Here is a 25738-nt window from a genome sequence, read left to right as displayed (position 1 = left end):
TTGTCAGCATGCGAACCACGACATTAAGAACCTGCATTATTTCATCCACAGGAAACCTCGTTAGCACGATTTATGGAGTTAAAAATTTAGGTCGGCATTGTTTCCCTCGACATGTTCAATTATTTACGTTTACTCACATCGTCGACAACCTCACATTTCGGAACAAGAGTCAGAAGTGCTCCCCTGCTACAGGTACAGTCACCGACGTCGATCAGAATTTCACTATAGTCACATTAAAGTATATAACACTCAGTTAGCATGACCAGCATAACCAGCGGCAACAACGGGACAGAGGGTGTGTGCATTGGCGCTGTGCTAGCATATGCATACACTACGTGTTTAGTACCGCACTAGTAGATCGTGTTAAGTACCTTTTTGGAATATCTTGGCTGAAGATGTAGGTAGCTACAGCTAACTCCAGACAGGACAAATTCATTTCGTCATTCAAGCGAAAGACAAGGTTCATGAACTGCAACATATACATCAGATTATCGATACCTCATAAACTGGACCACGTTATTGAAAAACAACAATTGGCATGGTATATTGGAAGATCGAATGTAACTCGTCACCTGTGGGATGCGCTCAACTTTTATACTCAGCAGGCTGCCTAGGTTAACCACGTCGTAGGGAGCAGGGGTACGGACGTTGCACCTACGCCCTCCGGCTCCTCCGGGACTTGCAAGTTCTACGCCGGCATGAGTGTGCATTGGGGAGGTTTCTCTGATGGTGTTAGAGGTTAAATCCACCTGAAATGTGGCACGAGATTGTGTTATGATAACCACACAAGTAAGTAATGTGTAAGTAGTTTTAGTGAACATACGAAGAACAATTGGAATAGTACACACCACTTTAGGTGATGGCTTTGTCGGTGATACTTTTCAATTTGAGAGCGACTGCGACGGCTTCTTCTTCTTTCTCGTCGTACTAAACAGCATGTGGTCGACACTGAAGGTCATGTCGATAATGGGTCGGTTTGTTGCGTCGCAGGCAGTCTAGAATTTACCTTTTCGAGGGCGTTTCATCGGTGCCTAACTTCTCAATCCCCGTTCGGGGGATTTCGACCCGTTTTCCACTGGTAACAGTTACAACCGCCGCAACAGCCCTTCAAAGGTGCAGTCACCGGCATGAAGGATTTATCAGTGGCTAGTTCTTTGATCACATCTCTGATCTCCGAACCACCGCATCCTGTCGAGAAATGGCATCTGATAGTCTTCTAATGTCATGGGAGATACCGGAGACAATGCTAACCACGCTCATTGCAACCGGACTGCAATCCTACGAGACATACACAACAGTGCAATTAACATTATATCCAGCGAACTGTGTTAGGTACAGACAAATGCGAATAACAAGATGAGCATCCTTACTTGGTGGTGTACTCCACAGGAAGAGCCACAGCTTGCAGCTAGAAGAGAGAACCATCGTCATTCGCATGAGTAACCCTGCAAGAACAACATCGATGGAAATAATGCCTCTCCCAGAATGGGCAACTCGGAACACGCCTACTTAATAGAACAAATGTGACGACGTCAGGCAGATAATCAAGGGCTTACCTAGCAGGGCTTCATTTTGTCCTTTTGCGGGCACAGGACACAGAGCATGTTGAACTGGGAGGGAGATGACATGGTAGGGGACCATTCGATGGTTGGAAAGCGTGGTCACCTAGATGCTGGTCTAAGGAGATACAAGGGAAACTCCTGCAGGAAACACAACGGAAGACGTCAGCTTATGATTTCACAAATACAAACACAAGGAAAAATCATAGAGAAACGAACTACGCTTGACCATAAGTTTACAATCATCATCGTCAAAGTTGACGCTAACAGTCAACAAGCAAAACATCACTATGTCGATAATAGTAACCGGTAACAAATGAATAAGTAAAACAATGCCACATAGAGTCAAGTACAGAACATTTACCCACCGTTGCAAAAGGAGTTTAAGAAGGATAGCTAAATAGTCAAGGATTACTATTCGCAACATTATATTAACATAACAAAGCAGAATAAATCACAACAAAACACACACAAGTTTACAGTCGTTCAGTTAAACGGTAATTCAAATCATTGCCTATCTATGACTGTCTTGAATCGTATAATGTCAAATAGGGAAACAAATGCCTGTTATGCGACTTGAAATTGCCAACAACTATTATATTAGAACCCAATAATCAGCTTGAAACTGGTCACCAAGCATTCCTATACCCCTTGTAACAAAATCGCTCGCTGTGCCATAACATAGAGAAAAGGGAGAATGAAAATTCCCAAAAAACTGGTAGCAATGACAGTAACTTTTATGAAACTGAGTTAACCCAGTATGGAGGAAAGTGCAATGAAGCCTTCCAAAGAGCTGACCCTACTGCGGAAGAGTAACGAATCCAAGAAGCCGTGTCAACTAGCACGACAGCGGCAAGCGATTTCGATCCTGAAACACCCACTACTACAGAACCCAACTACTGGAGTAACGAGTGGAGGATTTCGACCGACCAATCCTGACGAATCCATCGGTGTCACTCACACCCAACACGTGACGGAGGGAGCTGTGAAAAAATGCCACATGTGAAGGGGAAGAACATATTATCCTCCCTGGGCTTAATGGAATAATTCGTGGGTTGCAGAGATACGAGGATTCAGAACCGCAAGCTAGGGCACGGTGTAGGGAATGGAGGAAACTATGCCTTTTTTTTTTTGCCTAACCACGAAGCAAAAGCCATTGTGTAGGCCAGATTTTTTCACAGGCGGGCCAGTTTGACTACCTAATGAGATCCTCTTTTGACAACACTGATGTGGACCATGTTTCCACGTTGTAATAAGAGCTGGGCCCATTCACAAACCCCATGGCTAAATGCGTGTTGGGGCCTAAACATTTGTGTATAAATGAGAATATGAGGAACCAACAAAAGTGAACTTATTGGCCTATAATTTCTTTGAATTGGACTTTGGATTTATTGTATCTCAATTTATAGATCATGAGCTAATGGAAAACCCACCCTATACAAACTATTCAAATGGGACAGACCACGAATATTTGGCACCCAAGTTACGAGACAAGACAAGGAGTCATAGTAAACAAAATTATTTGACAACTAGAAACTAAGAGAGACACTGTGACTTCTTCATTTTATGCTTGGCCACCTGTCACTGAACATGTGAAAAAGGGCATGTTGTGCCAGAGTTTAGTAACGGAACAGGAACTAACCAACATGACTATATTCCTTAGTGACCTGGCATCACAAATTAAGTACAAAGACTAACAGAACTATTCTCAGTCAAACAAGTTTAACACATCTAAACAGAGGATGTTAGTAACCGTGACGCAATATTACTGGTCATTGTATCGCAAGGGTTAAGCCTAGGTGACTCATTATGGCCTTTATAATGGACCCATTTTGCCACCATGCAGTTCACTATCTCCACATCTGCACCAAGAAAAAAATGTTAGTCACAACACGACACAGGATAAGAAATATCTATTTACTTTCAACATGGATGATGTAACATGACAAATTTTCTCCGCAAAAGGAACTGACCGATGCGGGAATAAAGCTGTAACATGAATGCGGACAAGTATTTAGAGGCTCCTACTTACATGGGTATCGAACCACGCGTGGTTTTGGTGAGAAGACGTACTCCCCAAGCATGGAGAACGTGTCTCGCAGCAGGAAGACCTCATCAGAAATGAACACACCTCCACCCGATGCATTTTGTCCTATTCCTTAGTTAGATTCTCCCGTGACGATAAATAGTTCTATACATTGGAATAGGGTTTTAGGGATTCCCCCAACTTATCCGCATAGTGATAGTGGTTGCGAGAATAACATGATGTGTTATGGTTAGCGAAGAATACCGGGGCAAAATGCATCATTTCTAAACTGCCAGCTAAGGTTCCTGTTGAGGCACCACTATAATACCATTTACGTCGAATCACTGAATTCCCCTTGTTAGTTTGTGCAAGTCACCACATGAAGACCTCTATCAACAATCCCCACGGCACGTGTCGCTACAAACACATGGTGTCGATGTCCAAGATTGTCATTTTGGTCTTGTTCATCTCCTGAGGAACACGAAATGAACAACCATGTGGTACACGAAATCGTTATACGCACACTTTCTTCACAACTCCGTCTAGCTGACCAGCAAGTGCACTGGGTCGTCCAAGTAATACCTTACGTGAGTAAGGGTCAATCCCATAGAGATTGTCAGCTTGAAGTAAGCTATGGTCACCTTGTAAATCTCAGTCAGGTAGATTCAAATGGTTATGGGGTTTTGAGAATTAAAAGATGAATAAGACATAAAATAATATAGAGATACTTATGTAATTCATTAGTGGGAATTTCAAATAAGCGTATGAAGATGCTTTGTTCCCTCTGAACCTCTGCTTTCCTATTGTCCTCATCCAATCTTGCGTACTCCCTTCCATGGCAAGCTGTATGTTGGGGGATCACCATTGTCAATGGCTACCATCCGTCCTCTCAGTGAAAATGGTCCGGCTACGGGTTACGTAAGGCTAATCATCTGTCGGTTCTCGATCGTGTCGGAATAAGATCCATTGATCCTTTTGTGCACTGTCACTGCGCCCAACAGTCGCGAGTTTGAAGCTCGTCATAGTCATCCCATCCCAGATCCTACTCAGAATACCACATACAAGGTTTAGACTTTCCAAATCTCAAGAATACTGCCAATTGATTCTAGCTTATACCACGAAGACTCTGATCTCACGGAATGGGAGGCTCTGTTGTCAGGAGAGGCAACCATGCGTCGTGGACCAGGAGGCTAAGTGATATGCATTCAAGCTTGTTTTCAGGTAGAACGGAAGTGGTTGTCAGGCATGCGTACATAAGTGAGAATGGTGATGAGTGTCACTTGATCATCACATTTATCATGTTGAAGTGCGAATGGATATCTTGGAACAAGAATAAGCTCAAATTGAATAGAAAACAGTAGTAATTGCATTAATTCATGAGGAACAATAGAGCTCCACACCTTAATCTATGATGTATAGAAACTCCACCGTTGAAAATACATAAGAACAAGGTCTAGGCATGGCCGATACCATGCCTCCCAGATAACATGAACAATCGAAAAAGGGTTCAAAGACCTGATCCCAAGATCAAAGATAATCAAAAGATGAAAATACAATAGTAAGAGGTCCTATTTATAGTGAACTAGTAACCTAGGGTTTACAAAAATAAGTAAATGATGCAGAAATCCACTTCCGGGGCCCACTTGGTGTGTGCTTGGGCTGAGCATTGAAGCTTTCACATGCATAGGCTTCTCTTGGAGTTAAATGCCAGCTCTGGTGCCAGTTTGGGTGTTTAACTCCAGCTTTTATGCCAGTTCTGGCGTTTAATGCCAGAAAAGGGTATCTGACTGGCATTTTGATGCCAATTTGGGCCATCAAATCTCAGGAAAAGTATGGACTATTATATATTGCTGGAAAGCCCAAGATGTCTAATTTCCAACTCAATTGAGAGCGCACCAATTGGGCTTCTGTAGCTCCAGAAAATCCACTTTTAGTGAAGGAAGGACAGAATCCAACAGCATCTTCAGTCCTTTTTCAGCCTCTGAATCAGATTTTTGCTCAGGTCCCTCAATTTCAGCCAGAAAATACCTGAAATCACAAAAAATATAAAAACTCACAGTAAAGTCCACAAATGTATTTTTGCATAAAAACTAATAATTATATACTAAAAACTAACTAAATTATACTAAAAACTACCTAAAAACAATGCCAAAAAGCGTATAAATTATCCGCTCATCACAACACCAAACTTAAATTGTTGCTTGTCTCCAAGCAACTAAAAACAAAATAGAATAAAAAGAAGAGAATATACAATGAATCTCACAATATCAATGAAACTTAGTCCCAATTAGATGAGCGGGGCTAGTAGCTTTTTGCTTCTGAACAGTTTTGGCATCTCACTTTATCCTTTGAAATTCAGAATATTTGGCATCTATAGGAACTCAGAAGTTAGATAGTGTTATTGATTCTCCTAGTTCATTATGTTGATTCTTGAACACAACTACTTTATGAGTCTTGGCCGTGACCCTAAGCATCTTGTTTTCTAGTATTACCACCGGATACCTAAATGCCACAGACACATAATTGGTTGAACCTTTTTAGATTGTAACTCAGCTTTGCTAAAGTCCCCAGTTAGAGGTGTCCAGAGTTCTTAAGCACACTCTTTCTACTTTGGACCACGACTTTAACCACTCAGTCTCAAGCTTTTCACTTGGACCTTCATGACACAAGCACATGGTTAGGAACAGCTTGGTTTAGCCGCTTAGGCCAGGATTTTATTCCTTTGGGCCTTCCTATCCATTAATGCTCAAAGCCTTGGATCCCTTTTACCCTTGCCTTTTGGTTTAGGGGCTAGTGGCTTTTTCTGCTCGCTTTTTCTTTTTCTTTCTTTTTCTTTATTATTTTTTTTTGCCATCTTTGTTATTCACTGCTTTTTCTTGCTTCAAGAATCAATTTTATGATTTTCCAGATTATCAATAATATTTCTCTTTGTTCATCATTCTTTCAAGAGCCAATAATTTTAACATTCAATAAACTTCACTATAAAAAATATGCACTGTTCAAGCATTCATTCAGAAAACAAAAAGTATTGCCACCACATCAAAATAATTAGACTAATTTCAAGATGAAATTCGAAATCCATGTACTTCTTGTTCTTTTGTAATTAGGAATATTTTTCATTTAAGAAAGGTGAAGGATTTATGGGACATTCATAGCTTCAAGGCATAAACACTAGACACTAATGATCATGTAATATAGACACAAACATAGACAAACATAAAGCATAAATTTCGAAAAACAGAAAGATAAGGACAAGAAAATTAAAGAACGGGTCCACCTTAGTGATGGTGGCTGGTTCTTTCTCTTGAAGATCCAATGGAACGCTTGAGCTCCTCTATGTCTCTTCCTTGCCTTTGTTGCTCTTCCCTCATGGCTATTTGATCCTCTCTAATTTCATGGAGAATAATGGAGTGCTCTTGGTGCTCCATCCTTAGTTGCTCTATATTGGAACTCAAATCTCCCAAAGAGGTGTTGAGTTGCTCCCAATAGTTGTGTGGAGGAAAATGCATCCCTTGAGGCATCTCAGGGATTTCTTGATGATGGACTTCCTCATGCTCTTGTTGAGGTCCATGAGTGGGCTCTCTTATTTGCTCCATCCTCTTTTTAGTGATGGGTTTGTCCTCTTCAATGAAGATGTCTTCCTCTATGACAATTCCAGCTAAATTGCATAGGTGACAGATGAAATGAGGGAAGGCTAACCTTGCTAAAGTGGAGGTTTTGTCAGCCACTTTGTAGAGTTCTAGAGATATGACCTCATGAACTTCTACTTCCTTTCTAATCATGATGCTATGGATCATGATAGCCCGATCTACAGTCACTTCAGATCGGTTACTAGTAGGAATGATGGAGCGTTAGATGAATTCCAACCATCCTCTAGCCACGGGTTTAAGGTCATGCCTTCTCAATTGAATCGGCTTGCCTTTGGAGTCTATTTTCCACTGAGCTCCTTCTACACATATGTCCATGAGGACTTGGTCCAACCTTTGATCAAAGTTGACCCTTCTAGTGTAGGGGCGTGCATCTCCTTGCATCATTGTCAAGTTGAATGCCAACCTTACATTTTCTGGACTGAAATCTAAGTATTTCCCCCGAACCATTGTAAGCCAATTCTTTGGGTTCGGGTTCACACTTTGATCATGGTTCTTGGTGATCCATGCATTAGCATAGAACACTTGAACCATTAAGATTCCGACTTGTTGAATGGGGTTGGTGAGAACTTCCTAACCTCTTCTTCGAATCTCATGTCGGATCTTCGGATACTCATTCCTTTTGAGCATGAAATGGACCTCAGGGATCACCTTCTTCTTGGCCACAACTTCATAGAAGTGGTCTTGATGGACCTTTGAGATGAATCTCTCCATCTCCCATGACTCAGAAGTGGAAGCTTTTGCCTTCCCTTTCCTCTTTCTAGAGGTTTCTCCAGCCTTAGGTGCCATAAATGGTTATGGAAACACAAAAAGCAATGCTTTTTCCACACCAAACTTAAAAGGTTTGCTCATCCTTGAGCAAAAGAAGAAAGAATGGAGGAGAAAAAGAGGAAAATTAAGGAGATGGAGAGGTTTAAATGGTTCGGCCAAGTGGGGGAAAGAAGTGTTTATCATGTGTGAAAATGAAGGAAGGATGAGGGGTTTATATAGAAGTGGAAAGAGGGGTAGGGTTCATGTATTAGGGTTGGGTTTGGGAGGGAAAGATGTGAATTTGAATGTTGAGGTAGGTGGGGTTTTTGGGGAAGAATGGATGGAGGTGATTGGTGAAGGGTATTTAGGGAAGGGTGTTATTGGAATGTGTGAAGAAGAGAGAGAGTGAGTTGAGGTAGGTGGGGATCCTGTGGGGTCCACAGATCCTGAGGTGTCAAAAATTTCTCATTACTGCACCATTTTGGCATGTAAACGCCCTCTGAGTGCTAATCCTGGCGTTAAATGCCAGGTTGCTGCCCATTCCTGGCGTTAAACGCCAGCTTTTCTTCCCTTTTTGGCGTTTAACGCCAGCTTAGTGCCCTTTTCTGGCGTTAAACGCCAGTTTGGTGCCCTTTTCTGCGTTAAACGCCCAGAATAGTGCCATTCTGGGTGTTTAACGCCCATTCTACTACCCTTACACGCCAGTAAGCTCCTCCTCCAAGGTGTGCTATTTTTAATGCTGTTTTTGAATTTGCTTTAATTTTTGTAGTTGTTTTTGTGACTCCACATGATCATCAACCTAAAGAAAACATAAAATAAAAATGAAAAATGGAAATTTAACATAGATAAATAAAAACTAGGTTGTCTCCCAATAAGCGCTTCTTTAATGTCAATAGCTTGACAGTGAGCTCTCATGGAGCTTCACATATGTTCAGAGCATGGTTGGGGCCTCTCATTCTCATCCTTCCCAGTGTCTAGGATTATGAAGTCAGAAGGGATGTAAAGGTCTTCAACCTTTACCAAGACATCCTCTACAAGCCCATAAGCATGTTTCTTTGATTTGTCTGCCATCTCTAGTGAGATTCTTACAGCTTGTACCTCAAAAATTCCCAGTTTCTCTATTAAAGAGAGGGGCATGAGGTTTATGCCTGACCCCAGGTCACACAGGGCCTTCTCAAAGGTCATAGTGCCTATAGTGCAAGGTATTAAGAACCTTTCGGGATCCGGTTTCTTTTGAGGTATCTTCTCATGAGCCGAGTCGTTTAGTTCATTAATGAGCAATGGAGGTTCATCTTCCCAAGTCTCATTACCAAATAACTTGGCATTCAGCTTCATGATTGCTCCAAGGTACTTAGCAACTTGCTCTTCAGTAATATCTTCATCCTCTTTAGAGGAAGGATATTCATCAGAGCTCATGAATTGCAGAAGTAGGTTCAATGGAATCTCTATGGTCTCTGTATGAGCCTCAGATTCCCTTGGTTCCTCAAAGGGGAACTTCTTTTCGTTCAGAGGACATTCCATGAGGTTTTTCTCACTAGAAATCACGTCCTCCTCACTCTCTCCAGGTTCGGCCATGTTGGTCATGGTTATGGCCTTGCACTCTCTCTTTGGATTTTCTTCTGTGTTGCTTTGGAGAGTGCTAGGAGGAGTTTCAGTAACCTTTTTATTCAGCCGACCCACTTGTGCCTCCAAATTTCTAATAGAGGATCTTGTTTCATTCATGAAACTTAGTGTGGTCTTAGATAGATCAGAGACTATGGTTGCTAAACCAGAACGACTCTACTCAGAGTTCTCTGTCTGTTGCTGAAAAGATGATGGGAAAGGCTTGCTATTGTTAAACCTATTTCTTCCACCATTATTATTGTTGAAGCCTTGTTGAGGCTTCTGTTGATCCTTCCATGAGAAATTTGGGTGATTCCTCCATGAAAAATTGTAGGTGTTTCCATAGGGTTCTCCCATGTAATTCACCTCTTCCATTGCAGAATTTTCAGGGTCATAAGCTTCTCCTTCAGAGGAGGCTTCTTTAGCACTGTCAGATACAGCTTACAATCCAGTCAGATTCTGAGAAATCATATTGACTTGCTAAGTCAATATTTTGTTCTGAGCCAATATAGCATTCAGAGTATCAATCTCAAGAACTCCTTTCTTCTGAGTTGTCTCATTGTTCACAGGATTTCTTTTAGAAGTGTATATGAACTGGTTATTTGCAACCATTTCAATGAGTTCCTGGGCTTCTGCAAGCATTTTCTTGAGATGAATAGATCCGCCTGCAGAATGGTCCAATGACATATTAAATAACTTAGACACACCATCATAGAAGATACCTATGATGCTCCATTCTGAAAGCATGTCTGAAGGACACCTTCTGATCAATTGCTTATATCTTTCCCAAGCTTCATAGAGGGATTCACCTTCCTTCTGTTTGAAGGTTTGAACTTCCACTCTAACCTTACTCATCTTTTGAGGTGGAAAGAATTTAGCTAAGAAGGCATTGACCAACTTTTCCCAAGAGTTCAGGCTGTCTCTAGGTTATGAGTTCAACCATATACTAGCTCTATCTCGTACAACGAAAGGGAAAAGTATGAGTCTGTAGACCTCGGGATCAACTCCATTGGTCTTAACAATGTCACAGATTTACAAGAATTCAGCCAAGAACTGATGAGGATCTTCCAATGGAAGTCCATGAAACTTGCAATTCTGATGCATCAGAGAAACTAATTGAGGCTTAAGCTCAAAGTTGTTTGCTTCAATGGCAGGAATAGAGATGCTTCTCCCATAGAAGTTGGGAGTTGGTGTAGTAAAGTCACCAAGCACCTTCCTTACATTGTTGGCATTGTTGTTATTTTCGGCTGCCATGTCTTCTTCTTTTTCAAAAATTTCTGTCAGGTCCTCTCCAGAGAGTTGTGCTTTAACTTCTCTTAGCTTCCTTTTTCAGAGTCCTTTCAGGTTCAGGATCAGCTTCAACAAGAATGCCTTTATCTTTGTTCCTACTCATATGAAAGAGAAGAAAACAAAGAATGTATAGAATTCTCTATGTCACAGTATAGAGATTCCTTGATGTGTTAGAGGAAAAGAAGAATAGAAGGATGAGGTAGAGAGAGGAATTCGAACTTATAGAGAGAGGGGGTCCGAATTATCAAAGGAGGATGAGTGTTAGTGATTAAATAGAAAGAGATGGGAGGGAGAAGAAATTCGAATATTAAAATTAAAATAATTGGTTAATTAAAAAGATTTTTGAAAAAGTGGTTAGTGATTTTCGAAAATTGTAAGTGGAAAAATGGTTAGGTGGTTTTGAAAAAGATAAGAAATAGTGATTAGTTGAAAAATATTTGGAAATAATTTTGAAAGGATAAGGAGTTAGAATTAAAAGAGATATGATTGAAAAAGATTTTATTTTAAAAAGATATGATTGAAAAGATATGATTGAAGAAAATTTGATTTTTAAAAAGATATGATTAAAAAGATATGGTTGAAAAAGATTTGATTTTTAAAATTGATGACTTGACTAACAAGAAATTAAAAGATATGATTCTAAAATTCAAATATTGAACCTTTCTTAACAAGAAAGTAACAAACTTAAAATTTTTGAATCACAACATTAATTGTTAGCAAGGATTTTCGAAAATATTAAAACAAAAAGGAAAAAGATTTGATTTTGAAAAAGATATGATTGATAAGAGAGGATATGAAAAAGATAACATTTTGAAAGATTAGTTTTAAAACTTGAAAAATTGAAAAATATTTGAATTGAAAACAAAACTACCTCCTTGGTGCTATCCTGGCGTTAAAAGCCCAGAATGGTATCCATTCTGGCGTTTAACGCCCACTTGTCTACCTCCTTGGGAGTTAAACACCCAGCTAGGTACCCTGGCTGGCGTTTAAACGCCAGAATTCCTTCTGCACTGGGCATTTTGAACGCCCAGCTTTTTCTTTGTGATTCCTCTGCTGTATGTTCTAAATCTTCAATTCTCTGTATTATTGACTTGAAAAGACATAATTTTGAATTTTTTTTTGAATTTTTAATGATGTGAGAGAAAAATAACAAAATGAAACTAATCATGAAAAACTAAGATCAAATAAACAATGCATGCAAGAACACTTTGAATGTCAAGATGAACATCAAGAACATATTTTTTTTTGAAAAAAATTTATAAGAAAAGAAAGACATGCCAGACACCAAACTTAGAAATTTTCATACTAGAGACATTAACAAATTGAGAATGCACATGAGAAACAACAAAAGACACAAAACAAGAGAATTTAAAGATCAGACAAAGAAAATCATCAAGAACAACTTGAAGATCATGAAGAACACAATACATGAGTTTTTGAAAATTTGCAAGAAAAACAAAAACATGCAATTGACCCCAAACTTAAAAATTGACACTAGACTCAACAAGAAGCACAAAATATTTTTGATTTTATGATTTTATGATTTTTTTGTATTATTTTTTTTCTTTTTTCAAAAATTATTTTGAAAAAGAAAATAAGAAACTCAAAATTTTTAATAAGAATTCCAGGAATCATGCAATGTTAGTCTAAAACTTCAGTCTAAAAAGATTAGACTTGGATAACCAAGCTTCAGCAGGACATTACATACAACAGCCAAATTGATGGGAATCAACTAGCTCCTGTGATGATAAAAGCATCATCTGAAACTCTAGAATTCATTCTTAAAAATTCTGAAGGAGAAAATAAAAAGAAAAATACATAATCTAAGCAACAAGATGAACCTTCAGTTGTCCAAACTCAAACAATCCCCAGCAACAGCGCCAAAAACTTGGTACACGAAATCGTGATACGCACACTTTTTTCACAACTCCGCGCAGCTGACCAGCAAGTGCACTGGGTCGTCCAAGTAATACCTTACGTGAGTAAGGGTCGATCCCATGGAGATTGTCAGCTTGAAGTAAGCTATGGTCACCTTGTAAATCTCAGTCAGGTAGATTCAAATGGTTATAGGGTTTTGAGAATTAAAAGATGAATAAGACATAAAATAAGATAGATATACTTATGTAATTCATTAGTGGGAATTTCAGATAAGCGTATGAAGATGCTTTGTTCCCTCTGAACCTTTGCTTTCCTATTGTCCTCATCCAATCTTGCGTACTCCCTTCCATGGCAAGCTGTATGTTGGGGGATCATCGTTGTCAATGGCTACCGTCCGTCCTCTCAGTGAAAATGGTCCGGCTACGGGTTACGTAAGGCTAATCATCTGTCGATTTTCGATCGTATCGGAATAAGATCTATTGATCTTTTTGCGCACTGTCACTGCGCCCAACAGTCGCGAGTTTAAAGCTCGTCACAGTCATCCCATCCCAGATCATACTCAGAATACCACAGACAAGGTTTAGACTTTCCGGATCTCAAGAATACTGCCAATTGATTCTAGCTTATACCACAAAGACTCTGATCTCACGGAATGGAAGGCTCTGTTGTCAGGAGAGGCAACCATGCGTCGTGGACCAGGAGGCCAAGAGGTATGCATTCAAGCTTGTTTTCAGGTAGAACGGAAGTGGTTGTCAGGCACGCGTTCATAAGTGAGAATGGTAATGAGTCACTTGATCATCACATTCATCATGTTGAAGTGCGAATGGATATCTTGGAACAAGAATAAGCTCGAATTGAATAGAAAATAGTAGTAATTGCATTAATTCATGAGGAACAGCAGAGCTCTACACCTTAATCTATGATGTGTAGAAACTTCACCGTTGAAAATTCATAAGAACAAGGTCTAGGCATGGCCGAACGGCCATGCCTCCCAGATAACATGAACAATCGAAAAAGGGTTCAAAGACCTGATCCCAAGATCAAAGATGATCAAAAGATGAAAATACAATAGTAAGAGGTCCTATTTATAGTGAACTAGTAACCTAGGGATTACAGAAATAAGTAAATGATGCAGAAATCCACTTTCGGGGCCCATTTGGTGTGTGCTTGGGCTGAGCATTGAAGCTTTCACGTGCATAGGCTTCTCTTGGAGTTAAACGCTAGCTCTGGTACCAGTTTGGGCGTTTAACTCAAGCTTTTATGCCAGTTCTGGCGTTTAACACCAGAAAAGGGTCTCTGACCGGTGTTTGGATGCCAATTTGGACCATCAAATCTCAGGAAAAGTATGAATTATTATATATTTCTGGAAAGCCCAAGATGTCTACTTTCCAACGCAATTGAGAGCTCACCAATTATGCTTCAATAGCTCCAGAAAATCCACTTCGAGTGTAGGGAGGTCAGAATCCAACAGCATCTTCAGTCCTTTTTCAACCTCTGAATCAGATTTTTGCTCAGGTCCCTCAATTTCAGCCAGAAAATACCTGAAATCACAGAAAAACACACAAACTCATAGTAAAGTCCAGAAATGTGATTTTTGCATAAAAACTAATAATTATATACTAAAAACTAACTAAATCATACTAAAAACTACCTAAAAACAATGCCAAAAAGCGTATAAATTATCCGCTCAGTCCTGTCAATCACTTTGTCCCATCATGCTTGCGCACATGGTGGATGGTTGGGACTTGGCGGGAAAGTAAAGAGCCCCCGACCAAAGTATAAACGATGTCGCAAGGGGTAATCAATTTTTCAGGGATACATTGTTAGAATCCCCCAAGGCCAACTCACCCTTTCTTCTATAAATACCAGGCTCCTCCTTGAAACCAAGGTGAAATCACAACAAGGGTTAGACCCGAATCACGTCACAACCCATACACCAATTCAACATGGAAAACCTTTATAGGGCAACAAAAATGGCTAAAACCAACCCTCCCACACGATGCAGAGAAAAATTCCCCGCTGTCTTTGGTCATAAGCGAATCCAATTATGGGATTGGGTGAAATTGGCAAACATTTTATCAAGCTTCTAAGACGCCAACAACGAGCGCTCCCTCCCCTGTTGCACTCCATGGCCAATTTCACATTCAGGAAGGCCGGGGCGACTTGCATAATTGCCGCTCTACCAATGTGTCTAGCAACAGTCTATGGAAGCTATGCAACTAGTATCCGACGACCATCACTGTCTTTGGTCGACTCTGTTACAAGCAACAAGTCTTCCTTCATCGTGAATGTAACAGTTACTCATTGGCATATTTATATCATGGTTTGTACAAGTATACTTTTTCTCCTGCTACTATTTCATATAAAAGGAAAAAAACTGTTTCTCAATATAATGTAACACATTTTTAATTCCCTTTTAATAAACACGGTTTGAGGCTAACATATGTCTTGTAGTTTCACTCGCATCCTCAATTGCTTTGGCCTTTAATAGTATACTAATTAGGTTTATGCATGTGTGAAGTGTTTCCCAGTGCCATGCCGTTAAGTTTACATGTTTCAGTTACACGTGTTGCATGCACATTAACATGAATAAGGCTTGGCATGCATAACGAGGAATTTATTGATTGGTGCATCCAGATCAGTTACCTTAATACCTCAATTAATCTCTTCCAAGATACCCTTCAACAATTGTTTAACCATGAAAATGCGATTTTACTAAAAAATTCGTTTCCGGTTGTATTTATATTTTACTCGTATTTATCCAATATCAATATACATTATTTTCCCATGAAACAAGGAAATGAAAGCAAGCTTTTTTCCTGGTGTGAACGTATATGAATGGGGCTAGATCACAGATTGGGATGCGTGCCATGGAACACCATAGAGTCCACCATAGAGTCCACCTGGTTCATGGCGGTTACCGTCCTTAAACGGTCCAAGGCACAAACCTAGCCAGTTCATGGCCGGGTTCACCGTTCTTCCGGTCGGATCCGCCGATCCGGTTTGGTTTTCACAATTAGGGGTAACCCTTTTCCTTTACCGCAAACGGTAGTACCGATAATAACATGACTTATAATTTTATATACCCGATCTTCTGCTCCGTCTTAATTAAACTAATTTATATGTACTTAAAAATATCATAAAACACACACTACTCTTCAATTTCAATTTTGTTATCTTCATATCTTCTGTTAAGGGTGTAAGTAACCGAACCGATTAGAAATTTACTGCAAAATCGTACCAAGGTTTACAACAGCTGATTGATAAACTGGAAAAATTGCTTTCTTTCATTTTTTCCTACTTAAACCGATCAGTTCGGTTCGGTTCTCCATTGGCTCCATCAAGACCGAACCGAATCAGAAATGTGTTTCAAAGTGTGTTAGTTTTTTTTTTGTTTGTTAGCCATTTCTAACTGTCTTCGTTCGTATGTTTAACTGTTGGGTCAAGTTGAAATTGTATTGAATTCAGATGTCATATACTCTTCTTATTTTAAGTCATTCAGGGTTTTAAACTTCATTTTATGGTGACTTAAGTTATGATTATTAGGCTTTAAAAAACTGAAATAACTGACCAAATCGATCTGCTGTCGTTTCTATTCGGTTCGGTTGTCCATAAAGCAGTAACCCAAATGGTTGCCATTACTTCAGAACCATACAGGCCAGTTCAGTTGTTTTTCGGTCCAATACCGAAGCAAACCGAACCGATTACACCCCTAGAACTAATATCCTTCTTCATGAATGAGCAAACCTCAGATCCAGTTATAATAACCAATAACCCCCCAAATTCATCTTCAATTACAAGATACCAAAAATCCGTAACCCTAATTATCCAGAACATTCATCGACACTCAGATGAGTTACTTGTGACCACCATTCGATTGACCTGAAAGTTTTGCCCCCTCTAGAAACCTTGATTGCAGATTTTGCACAAGAGTCAGAAGAAGGAAGAAAACACACATGAAGTTTTTTCACACTTTGTTCGTATCCGGCATTCCTGTAATGTTACTCAGCTGCTTTGTGGATGGTTTAAAAGCTACTATCTGAGAAAGAGACACTACTGGAGGACGGGAGGAACACGACTGCTCCCCCCTACCCAGTGGCGGATCCACGGGGGGACCTAAGGTGGCCATGGTCCCCCCCAAATTTTTTTAAAAAAAATAGTAAATAGTAATAATTAATAATATTAAATTTTTTTATATATAATATTAAAAAAAATATAAGTTACAAAATTTTATAAATTAAAATAACTAAAAACTGCACTATGTATTGGATATTTGAATTATTGTTGTTCTTGTTAACAAATAGCTCATTCTAATAATTAATAAAAATGGTTCTATTATACTAGCCCAAGCCCATACTATTAATTAAAGTAACCCTAGTACATTTTTTAAATATTTATTTCAAACTATCATAGGCATAGCGTCACTTTTCTCTCTCTTTTAGTGATTCCCAAACTTTTGGTCTTCTACTCTTCTCATTTTAATTTTCTTTCCATACCAAAACAAGACATATGAAGAAAAACCATTGAAGAGAAGTGAACAACAAAATATTAACCATTGAATGCACAACAAAGATTCAAAGAGGTATATTTCAATTTTTTTTAAGTTAATGACAATGTCAAGTATTATTTACATTATTTATTTAAAATAATTAATTTATTTTTTTTATAATGGACAGTGTTCAAAGATTGAAGTGAGGACAAAACTCAATAGAATTATTTTTTTGTGAGACTTGGAACAAAAAATAATCAGGTAAATCAATAACTTTATTTTTGGTTATTATATATTTGTGTTTCTAAAATTATTTGTTATTGCTCAATAGGTTTAATATTTTTTTTTAAGAAAATAATATATATGCAATTATTTTTATTTTTTTTTTGTTAGATAGTTCAAGTTAAGTTAAAAATGTCAAAGATGAAAACAATTCACTCATTTTTCAAGAGAAAAGAGAGAATATATGATGAACAAAATTCAGCTTCAGATTCTTTGAGTAATGTTCAAAATATTATTGAACAACCTGTGACACAACTTGTTGAGCAAGATATTCAACCCCCTGCTTCCAAAATAGCAAGGACTGAAATAGATCAAGTTAATATTGATACATTGATGCGTGATCCCGGAAAGCGTCCGCAAATTTGGAATTATCCTATCAATCAACAAGATGAAATTCGTAGAGCATACATAAAGTTTGGACCATAAAGTTTTAGTATGTAGTTAAACATTGACTTTTATATAATATAATTACTTTTTTGATATATATGCTACAAATCATATTTTGTTAATTTTTTGTTATATTTTATATTTAATTGGCCCCCCTCTTATAAAATTTCTGGTTCCGCCACTGCCCCTACCACCACCTCCCCGACAATGACAATGAACCAAACCACAACGGGCGAGGTGCGTCGTGACAACAAGCCCGCGACTCGCGGCACGGCTTGGGCACAATTCGTGGCGAGTGCAACGTGCTTCGGGGTGCGGCCGACGGCTCCGGCGATACTGATATCGAAGTAAGGACAAAATCGTCCCCTGGACGATCATAGCACTGCTTTTAACGTTAATTACGATGTAGTATTTAAGAAAAAGATCACGATGAAAAACATTTTTCCCTATAACCATCGGGTTCACAATCATACTTAACCCTTGCTCTAACTACTATCATGTTTTTTTATATAAGATAGAGGTATCAATGCTTGGCTATTCAATTGTAATCATAAAAATTATGTTTTGTCTATAATTTATTGTAACTTTAAATTTCCTAATTCATCATTTCTTTCTTAACCAATCGCCCATCCTTGATAGCAATAAAATTAACACTTATACGTTTGTGTATATTTATTTCCTTTGCACTATAAATACAATGTATTAAATTCTAAAAAACTATAAGTACTTCTTAAATTTAAGATGTTGATAAGACAATAATTATTCATTAATTTATATATTATAAAATACTTGTATAATACTATATTTAGCATTATTTCCAAAATGACTAAACAATTCAATCAAAATATTTCCTTGAATCATTTGAAGCTACTTTATTTTGAACTTCGACAATATCTTTTTCTATATTGTTGTATTTTTTCATGGGTTTAACTTAAAAGGTAGACAAAGAAAGCAAGATGACATAATATATGTTCATTTCTCTTCCTTTTTTTTTTCATTTTACTTTTTCTCTCTTTGGTTTTTGGTTTCACCTCAACAATTAAGTGTGCTTCACAGCATTCATGCATACTTTTAATTTTCTATTTTATTTCCATTGAATTTTATTTTATTGTATTCTATTTTTCTTTTTATTTTCATTGAATATTTTTCATTGTTAAGACCCAAAAATCACATTAATACTCTAGTCAAAACCAACAAATGCAGCTGCATGTAGTAAACTTATCATAACTCCATTGGTGTAGCAATTTTACTGTAGGGACAATTTTTTTTGGTCCGTTTTCCTTTTGCGTTTTTTTCACTCGTTTATTTTTTTTCTCGACTACTTTTTTTTGGATTACGATAATTTATTTTTCTCTCCACTCATAACAAGGAGAAAACAATGACAACAAAGCGTATTAATGGGTCTATTTTTGGGGAATATGAAGTCCAGTCCAACCGACCGTTACGTTTGCACGGACGTTATGTCTGGCGCCGTTACAGCTGCTGCAAGCCAACCATCAAACATGAAAAATTTCTATGCAACAAACCTGTCACGCCGCCTCCCTCTACCTCGATACCTTAACCACGTGTCTCTCAGAAACTAACGCAAAAAGAATAAATGAATCTCTGTATGCTCATTGATTTGTATATTATAATTTTCCTTCAATTAATTGGTTAAACTATTGATTTAGCAACCTAGTTCGTTGACTAGTTTGATTATATCTAAAGCTATGAGAAATAAAATTGGAACAAAATAATGAAAATAAGAAGATATTTTTCAAAGCTAACTTATACATATTAAAATGATAAAATTTAATTTAATAGAATGTTGTATATTAATAAATATCAATATTTAATTTTATTCGTTATCATATTTATATCTATTAAGATTATTTTAAAATTTAAAAGTAATTTTATCAAACATAATTATTATAATTATGTTTATTAAAAATCAATTTTATTTAATTTACTAAATATAATTTTTACACTTGAAAAAATCTATCTTTTAAAATCAGCATTAATAAATTGTTTTTGAAAAATAAAACAACTTACAGTATGTGGCATAAAAATAAAAATATGGTAGGGTGGTAAATATGCACTCTATCTGCGAGTATTTAATTCGATCTAATTCAGTCAGATAGGATTGTCAATTCGATCTGCAATGGATAGGATAGGGTGTGAATTGAGTTTCAATCATATTCGATCAACCCGTTTTATATTTATATGTTATATATTTATACAAAAATATATTTCAAGTGGACGTTAAACTAAAAATCTCTTACTAAATGCAAAAGATCCTTAACTACTAAAAGCAATTTTAATGCGATTAATTTTGAGTATCACTAAAGATTTAAAATTGAAATTTATATTGGATACCATTTACGAAATGATACTGATATTAGTAAGAAGATACCGTATCATTTTAAAAAAAAAAGAGTGAAAAGCTACTACTTCTATAAACTCATTATTAAATGAACACAGTATTACTGTAGCATTGTTATTGTAACGTTGTTTTATTCTAATATTGTAACAAAAACTCAATTAAAATTTAGTCAAATAAATTAGATGTACTCAATTATACTTTGCATTTTATTATTCTATTTTTTATTATCTTTTTATCAATTTGGTAAAAATATATATCCAAATTAATTTAATGTAATTTTTTTAATTATTTACAAAATTTTAATTTTTCTCCCGATCTAAATACATAAAATTCTCAATATTTATGTTCACAAAATTTTAATTTTTTATTGCAATTTTTTTAAATCCGATAATCCAAAATTAATGTTGTTATGCTTAATTAGGTAATATTTTAAAATTTATTTTTATTAGTGTGTAATATCTTTTAAATGTGGTATATAATTATTAATTTTATAATTTAATTAAAATTATTTGAAATAATTAAAAATAATTTAAAATTTTAATTGAAATAAAATCAAATATTGGAGTGACAAATTTTACATTAAGTTTCAAATTAAATTTTATGATATATGGTCTCACAAATACTTATGTGATATCTTGTAGGACTCAAAATAAAATGAAATTAATACCAAATATTAGAGATGCTCTAAGAAAAGATCATTTTTGTTTTTTACATAAAAGTTAGTTCTAATTTAAATTATTTTAACTCAGTTTATATAAATTCTCAACCTAATTAAGGTTGAATCCAAACTCTATCCTACTCTACCTATTTTTTTCACAATATTTCTCAATCTGATAAGTCAAAAATTAATCCGTGAATTGTTGTATGAATAAATTAGGATTCGAATTCCCCACATTTACTTACGTGAACTAGGAAACTAACCATTAAACCAATTCAAGTTGGTTTTCTCATTCTAAATGTTTATTAAAATTTTTTTTTCTTGTATTGCAAGACTAGAAGTCTTAACAAAAACTCATCTACACCCTCACCCCAAAAAGGATTTCCAGCAGTCTAAAAAGCCCAAGAGCAAATTTTCGTGATTGGCCCAAGACAACAGAAAAGGGCTGATCATTATTTTCAGCAAGTCAATAGTGGCATGTGACATAGAATATGCTCTGTGCTAATAAAAATCAACATCTAAACCATAAAATCTCCTTAATGTGAAATGTTTCTTTTGTTTTCTAATGAATATATCAGTTGACAAGTATATTTTCCGTTGGCTGTTGCCAGTAAGAAGGCAAAAAGACTAAAGACCCAAATAGTTGAAGTCTTCAAGACCCATAATCACAAAACCGATCTTGTACTTTGCCCAATGGGCCAACACACATACAGAAAAACTATATTGCTTTTGCCAAAATTAACCTAAAACGTAAACAAAAAAAAACCTAAAACAAATTAAGGAAAAAAAGAAAAAGAGCGAAAACAGAGAACAAGAATGTGTTTTCACGCACGGTAAACGACTATCGTCGTACTCGTTGCCGCACAAAAAAAACCCCATACATAACACAGAAAGAAAGAGTTCCTTCCTCAGTTAAGAAAACTAGAAAACGCCTTACCTTCGCTTTTGTATCCGCCCGTGCTCTGCCTGCCCACAAAAAAAAAAAAAAAGACATAAAAGTTAAAAAACATAACCGCCGTCCTTATGGACTCCGTGGCCGGCGCTCCGTCGCCCACCACCTCCGCAACCGCCGCTCCTCCGCGCCCGCCTCCGACGTCGTCGTCTCCGTTCCCCGGCCGCGAAGACTGCTGGAACGAGGAAGCCACCTTCACCCTCATCGACGCCTGGGGCGACCGTTACCTTGAACTCAACCGTGGTAACCTCCGTCAGAAGCACTGGCAGGAGGTCGCCGATGCCGTCAACGAACTCCACGCCGGAGACGGCGGCGCCGTCCTAGGTGGAACGTCCACTACCACAACCAAGCGAACTCGCCGGACCGATGTTCAGTGCAAAAACCGAATCGACACGCTGAAGAAGAAGTACAAGATCGAGAAGGCTAGGGTTTCCGAATCCGGCGGCAGTTACCAGAGCCCCTGGCCTTTCTTCTCCCGCCTCGACAACCTGATCGGAGATACTTTTCCGGTCAAAAAACTCTCGCCGCCGGCTTCCGGCCGGGGAACCCCTCCCTCCGCCGCCAAACTCTCACTGCTTCCGCCGCCGGCGTGGATAGTCTCTCACCCCGTAGGTCCCCGATCCGGAACTCAGAAACGTACGGCGGCGGTTCCGACGACGGCGCCGGCTAACCGGGAAGATTCCTACTTCCGGCGGAATTTCTCAGCCTTCGCAGCCGCAGCGGCTGCTGCAGCAGAAGCCAAGAGTGGAGATTCCGATGGCTGGAGGTCCAGCAGCGACGGCGGCGATGGTGGTGGAAGACGGAGGAAGACGGGGGAAATTGAGATGAAATGCTGGGAAGTTGGGTATAGGGAACTTGCTCAGGCGATTGAGAAGTTCGGAGAGATATATGAGAGAGTTGAAGCTTCGAAGCAGAGGCAGATGGTGGAGTTGGAGAAGCAGAGGATGCAATTTGCAAAAGATTTGGAGTACCAAAGGATGCAGCTTTTCATGGAGACGCAGGTTCAGTTTCAGAAAATCAAACGCGCAAAACGCACTTCTGGTAATTTTGTTTGGCCATATTTTTTTTTTTTTCAGTTGATGCTGTAATCTAGTGCTTGTGAGTCTCGAGTTTGGTGTATAAGTATGGTTTTGCTGAGAATAACGGAAACTAATCATGCTTTGTTTGGACTATTACAAGTGATGATGACATTCATGGAAAAAGAGATTTGTTCATTAATTACTATATGTTATGCGGTTTACTTACTAGTACTGTACTTGTGAAAGTGAAACAAAGAACATGAGAACTATTATATTATTGGGAAATGGGAATTGATTTACTGAACTGATGTTTAGAGGTTACGTGACTCCTTGTCGTCTGTAAATTGTTTGTTTGAAAGTTGTGTGTTTTTTTCTGTTACTCTGTTGTATTTTTTCCCTTATATATTTTTCCCTTTGTTTCAAGAAAGGAGCATGTTGGTTCCCAATTTGTATGTTTTATTCTCATAAACCAAAGTTACCTCTATTTTGGTTTGAAGTGGCCCTTCTATTTGTCAGCAAGAGTGCCGCTTTGTGCTGTAAAACTCGTTTTTCTGCTCACTTTCTAGAATGCTTTTTTCCCCTATATTTCCCGATTTATTATCAGTTGTCACTTAGTACATATCAGTTTTTGGCATCTGATATTGAATTATTTGAAATAAAAGGTAGCAATTTTGTGATTCCAGATCATAGCGATTGCTCCTTGTTGATCTTTGCTATCCTACTTCGTTATATTTTTAAAAGCTTTTTGATGGTTGATTAACCTCGGTTGATTTCATTGAAGATAGAGATTATGATGTAGCTCCACATAATTTAACCAATTAAAAAGCATTTCTAAACTGATAATTATCATTATTCTAAAATCTAAGATCGGACTTATGATAGCTGGTCTTGATGCTGCTAAGTGTGCTGTCTGATTGACATAAGAGTTTGTTAAAATATGAACGTGTGTTTTCTTTGTTGCGTATGGTCAAAAAACATTGCCTAGATTCATTCACATTGAAATCACAATGTTTTCTCATAAGTGTGATATAGTTCATTCTTGTTTCCGAACACCGTGTCCTAATTTGTGTAACAGACTAACAGCACATTGCAAGTTACTAGGTAACTCTTTCTCCAATCAAGCTTCTGGACAAAACAACATAAACTAAGATAAAATAAAGTGCCATGCATCTGCCTGTATTACAATCTATGATGTAGTTTGTTGTACTAGAACACATAGCTGACAGCTTAAGTGATCCTGCGATGTGATGTAGTAGGTCTTATTAAAATAAAAAAATCCAATGATACCAAGTTTATTTATGCGTGTATTTTTACCATGCATCCAGTTCGTGTCCTCTCGCATATTTATGCCCTTATCTTCTAATTGTCTAGCAAATGATGCACTTATGGTAGTTATAAATTGATTCAAATACGTCTTGAAAAAACTTTCTTGTAAACTTTAATTATGAAAGGAGTTTTCTTTGATTCACTCTTGTTTCACACTTGGTGGTATCTTTCTGTGCATTGATTCGATCGTGAAATATGGCATTCACTAATCACTAGTTGGGCAATTTCAAAAAACCTTCTTTTTTTATTTTTTTTATCTGCTTGCATCTAATGGACCTTAACTTGAATGAATTATTGCAATATATTGGTTGAATGGTTTCCGCTATTTTTTTTTTCATGGATTTTTTAACCTTTTTTGTTTTGCTTGTTATTATGCAGACAGTTTCTCATAGCAAGCGGTGGCAGAGGATACTTGAAATATAGATATGTTTTTATATTTGGACGTGTCTCACATAAACAAAACAACCCCCCCCCCTCTCTCTCTCTCTCTCTCTCTCTCTCTCTAACCTTTTATTGGAGCAAAAATAAGCGAAATTCAGGTTTGGTGTACCTATATACTTATTTCCCTCTCAAAATAAATAATTTTTATTTGTTAGATATGTTGAGAAATTAATATATTTAGATAAAGGAATTGTCTAAGTATATTAATTTTTTAATAAATTGAAAAATAAAAAAAAACTTTATTTTGAGAAGGATGAAGTATTTGTTTTGTGAAGTAAAATTATTGCTTTTATCGTCATTAGAAACTCCAAAAGATGAATGAACGAAGATCTATTGGATGATTTAAATGATTGGTTTTATACTGGTACTATATGGCTCCTCTTTCTTCTCTTTTTTTTGTTTTTAAGATCAATTAGAAAATATGGTATTAATTAGTAAAATAAATGAATTTATGTATAGAAAACAAGAGAATATATGAATTAAAAAATAACTTAATATACATAACAAATGTGTTAAAAAATAATATATACTGTTAATTTTTATAATTATTAACGTTAATGTGTGCTATGACTGGACACTTTAATTATTATATGTTAATTTTATTTTAACAAATACATAACCAATGTATTTAAAAAATAACTTAATATATTTACTATAATTTTTTATTAATTACTAACGTTAATATGTGCTATCACTAGATATTTTAATTATAATATATTAATTTTTAATTTAATTTTAATATATTGGTAGTGAATAATAGTTTTATATTTGCATTCAATTCTTTAATGTCATATGAGAAAAAAATGATTACTTCTTATATTAATGTTATATTAATCCATGAATGATGATTCAAAAAAATAGATGTGATTGAACGACGATGTAAAATGTTTTACACTGTTAGTGCATAGAGAAATACTATTTTGATTTCTAATATTTAGGTTAAATTTTAATTTGATACTTAAAATTTTAAACATTTTGTTTCTATCCTAAAAAGTTTTAAACGGGTTTAATGTTATCTTAATATTACATTTGACACGAATAGTTAATGGAATAAGCGATGTGAGTAGGGA

The 25738-nt window shown here is 37.0% G+C and overlaps 1 protein-coding gene and 1 non-coding gene across 2 annotated transcripts; both read left to right on the top strand.

The window, feature by feature from the left end:
- The first annotated feature begins 10324 nt into the window (after window positions 1-10324).
- LOC112793010 (small nucleolar RNA R71) lies at window positions 10325-10433 on the top strand. The gene has a single exon (XR_003197723.1). It is a non-coding gene; the product is annotated as a small nucleolar RNA R71 (small nucleolar RNA).
- An 11281-nt stretch (window positions 10434-21714) lies between these two features.
- Window positions 21715-25035, top strand: LOC112789892 (trihelix transcription factor ENAP2). The gene is made up of 2 exons (XM_025832023.3): window positions 21715-22923; window positions 24606-25035. The coding sequence occupies exons 1-2, from the start codon at window positions 21954-21956 to the stop codon at window positions 24617-24619; spliced, it is 984 nt and encodes a 327-aa protein (XP_025687808.1). The 5' UTR covers window positions 21715-21953; the 3' UTR covers window positions 24620-25035.
- Window positions 25036-25738: the final 703 nt, after the last annotated feature.

This window comes from Arachis hypogaea, chromosome 3 (assembly GCF_003086295.3).
Source record: "Arachis hypogaea cultivar Tifrunner chromosome 3, arahy.Tifrunner.gnm2.J5K5, whole genome shotgun sequence".
Lineage (NCBI taxonomy): Eukaryota > Viridiplantae > Streptophyta > Magnoliopsida > Fabales > Fabaceae > Arachis > Arachis hypogaea.
Note: the sequence above shows the minus strand (reverse complement) of the source record. Positions and strands in the feature narration are given on the sequence as shown.